The sequence below is a fragment of the Cyprinodon variegatus genome, unplaced genomic scaffold, assembly GCF_000732505.1.
Source record: "Cyprinodon variegatus isolate N-32 unplaced genomic scaffold, C_variegatus-1.0 Scaffold1213, whole genome shotgun sequence".
In the NCBI taxonomy this organism is placed as follows: Eukaryota; Metazoa; Chordata; class Actinopteri; order Cyprinodontiformes; family Cyprinodontidae; genus Cyprinodon; species Cyprinodon variegatus.
In genome coordinates, this window is record NW_015151666.1 from 92,876 (window position 1) to 96,588 (window position 3,713).

At 34.9% G+C, this 3,713-nt stretch overlaps 1 protein-coding gene across 2 annotated transcripts in view; it reads right to left on the bottom strand.

The window, feature by feature from the left end:
• Positions 1 to 2,829: 2,829 nt before the first annotated feature.
• Positions 2,830 to 3,713, bottom strand: part of LOC107102169 (G protein-coupled receptor kinase 5-like) — a 24,392-nt gene continuing 23,508 nt past the window's right edge. The window contains exons 14-16 of one of the 2 annotated variants that reach the window (XM_015401369.1): positions 3,289 to 3,426; positions 3,082 to 3,213; positions 2,830 to 3,004 (exon numbers count right to left, since the gene is read on the bottom strand). In XM_015401369.1, coding sequence (XP_015256855.1) covers positions 2,951 to 3,004; positions 3,082 to 3,213; positions 3,289 to 3,426 — 324 coding nt within the window. In that variant the 3' untranslated portion in view covers positions 2,830 to 2,950. The remainder of the gene's footprint in view (positions 3,005 to 3,081; positions 3,214 to 3,288; positions 3,427 to 3,713) is intronic. The other variant, XM_015401370.1, reaches the window with a different exon arrangement.

The window sequence follows — 3,713 nt, forward strand, 5'->3', positions numbered from 1 at the left end:
ACCGGACTTTTCCTTTAAGAAAAGCTAGAAGTAGCTTAGCTGAAGGTTTCAGTCTCATTAAGTGCAGTTCTAACTGCTTCCCTGTGATGGCGCTAGATGCAGCAAAGTCTGAGGCTGTAAACTAGAAATCACAGGACTTGTAATCACTACAGCCTCCCTTCCTGCAATAACCACAGAGTGAGTTATTTATAGGAGCACAAGTTGTGTGAGATAAGCATCCCATTTAAAAGAATGCTAAACTTTTCATCTTTGCTGGAATTAAACACGGCGTGTTTAAATAAAATCATTTCCTGCCGAAGAATCGGATAACAACGACTATAGAGTCTAATTAATCAGATTAACATTTTTAATTCCTTTATAGGCAAATTATAGACGGTTTCCAATTATTGTGTCAAACTTTGTTCTGTAAATATGAGAACATGTTTCCTAAAGTAGGTGTATTTTCCAATAGAAAATTACTTACATTTAAAATAAAATAAATAAACATTTTATTTTAAGGGCAAACAAACTAATTTAATTGGGAGATTATCTACCTGATCAGATTAAAGGCAAATCCACTTATTTTAAAGACTTAGACTTAAAATGATTTTGTCTTTTTGTAGTGTAAACAAAAAATAAATTCCATTAAGTACAGCTCTAGACTATTTAGTGTTTTAAAGTGCAGGTAAGCAGCAGTGATAAAAACATTGTGATGAAAAAAAGTGATGTAAACATATGACTGTATAGTTACAGTTCCAACTTTTCAGATTTTTATTTTTTTTTTTATAAACCATTTTATATAACATTCAGCAGTCTAATGGCAATAGGGGAAAAAACTGTTGTGGAATCTGTTGGACCTGCATCGGATGCCTCCAGGTGTGTTTCCAGAGGGCAGCAGGGAGAACAGTTCATGTTGGGGGTGTGAAAAGAAATTAAGTATATAATTAAAGAACGTTCACTTAAATTTAGATCAGTTTTTGTGTGAATTTGGCAAATGAGATTATCTTCCACCACGGATGGATAACCTTACATGCTCTTTGAACTTTTAATTGCTGATTTATACATTTTTTTTTTTCTTGTAGAAGCCATTTTTTTTGTATTGAATGGTGCAGTTTAACCCCCTCTCAGAAACGTAATGTTTCCAATAAAAGTTTAAAATGATCTAAACTTGAATAAAAGGTCACTAATCTGCAAATTCCAGTTAGACTTTTAAACTTTCCAGCACCAGAAGCCAATCTGCTCTGATGAAATATATGGGGAGATTTTTGTTCCATTTTTGTTGCAACAAACAAAGGGTTATGTTTTATTAAGTGGAAATTATATATATTATAAAAATGTGATCCAGGATTGAAACTGAAAATCTTCCTTATCAAAAAGAAAAAGATTTGAGAATAGTTGCTGTTTTCTCAGATTTTATTTTTTCAAACTTTATTCTAAACTACACATTTTATATTTAACATTTCAAACACATTTCTTTCTTTTACTTTATATTTTTTATGTGATATTTTTTCCAATTTTTTTCCTTTATTTTATTCATTTTATTTTTTTAACGATTTTATATTTTCAAATTTCAATTTGCATTCTTTTCAAACTGTTTCTCAGACCACATTCTGTACTTCAAGCCCAATAGCCCAATCAAGGCTCATTCTCGATGTAAACCTAATTAAAAATTTTGTTGCTAAGGTCCAGCAGACCAATAGAAATGCAGCTTCACTCCTCAGTCCAGAGCAAAGCCCCGCCCTCCAAAAATAAAAAGAATGTGATCTGTAAAACCTAATTTTAGAAGGCAATTTGCAAAACTTAATCCGAAAACGAGAAGTAAAAAAATATCTTAAAACAAAAGTAACTTAAAAATTAAATATGGAAATAAAAAAATTAAATCTGAGAAAATCTTTCATCAAATCCACTCATCCAGTTAAGCAAATTTGGATTAACTGGATTTTGAACTTCAAACCAATATCTATTAAAGAAAGGGGGGAAAAAATTAAACAAATATTAAATTTTAATTTCATTTTGTTTCTTTTTAGATGAGATGATTACTGATCAAGCCTACAGTTACAATAAGAGACTTTATATGCATTTCAGAGGCTCATAAAAGCAGTAAGTCAGCCTTTTATCACCTTAAGAACATTTCCAGGATTAAACAACAAATGTTCAGAAAGGATCTAGAAAAACTCATTCATGCATTTATCTTCAATAGAATTGATCACTGCAACAGTGTCTTCGTAGGTTTGTCTTAAAAAGTCCATCAGAAAGCTGCAGCTGATCCAAAGCTCTGCTGCCCGTGTTCTCACTAGAACCAGGAAAGTAGAGCACATCCGCCTGTTTCTGAAGTCCTTCCCCTGGCTCCCTGTAGCTCAGAGAATAAACTTTAAAATCCTTCTGTTAGTTAATAAATCACTAAACAGATCAGCAACTCAATACATAACAGATGTGTTGTCAGTGGATCAACCTCCCAGATCACTCAGGGCTTCTAGTTCCAGTCTACTCTGTACACCCAGAACTAGAACCAAACATAGAGAAGCAGCATTTAGTTCCTATGATCCACTGATCTGGAACAAACTCCCAGAAATCTGAAAAAGAGCTCAAAGCCTGATTTTTTATTTTTATTTTATTTAAGTCAAAAGACATTTAGAGCTGGTTTTAGCTGCTGAAGTTAAACTGTTAACTGAGGTTTTATTAGTTTAAGGTTGTGATCTACCTGTTTTGTTTTACTACCTGTTTTTACTTACCTTCTTTTTTATTGTTTAATTGATGTAAAGCATGTTGAAATTTCTCTGTACTTATAAATAAACTCGCATTGCCTTTTAAAATGCATGTTATAAACAAAAATGAAACGACTGGATTAAAAAACACAGTTTATTTAAAGACACAACTGATTATGGCATTTCATAAGTGCTACTGTGCTGCAGCTGTAGCTACAGACACAAACTGCTTTGGAGCTTCAGGAGTTGGAGAGGAACGGATCCCCTCAGTTGGACGGCTGGCTCTGTTTGACATCCTCTAATGAGTCTGAGGGATGCTGCTGGAGGAGACGATGGAATCAGACACTTTCTGTCATGATATCAATTCATAATTTCCCTGATTGGATCGTGCTCTTACGCGTCTGCGGAAAATTCGATGCAGCAAACCGCGTTTGGGGCTTTCAGGGGCCATGGACCAGTCCAGGTCTGCAGGTCGAGATCCCTTTGGACCGAAAACATTCAGTTCCTCGAAACATCCCGTCTCTATGAGCTGCGATTAAAGAGAGGAGCACAGGTTCAGATTGGAGAAGCTGAAAGCAAGATAAAAGGCACTGATTATAATCACCTCGTTTTGCCAACTCCGTGGCACGCTTCCTGTGTTGAATTTGGCGTAGAACTCACTGTCCGTCTGGTTTAGAACGACTCCCCTCAGCGTGGAGAACTCCTCGATATCCTGCACATCATCACAGTACACCAGCCTGGGCTAAAGGGGAGGAAACCAGCAGTTAGCTCAGTTTTTAATTAGACTGATTTGATCTTTTTAATCCACGTTTTTATGATGAAGCCAGAAAGATTCTATTGTAATAAGTCACAATGCATCAGAGCTGCCATTCAAGGCTGACCGCCATTATTATTCCCAGTGTCAGGAGCTACCTGTTCTTATACGGAGTGAGTTTTTCACTCTTGCAAACAAAGGACGTGTTTTGTAAATTAAAAAAACAAAACAACAACAAAGAAATAAAACTTTAAAAAGTGTTTTATTCAAAAGCA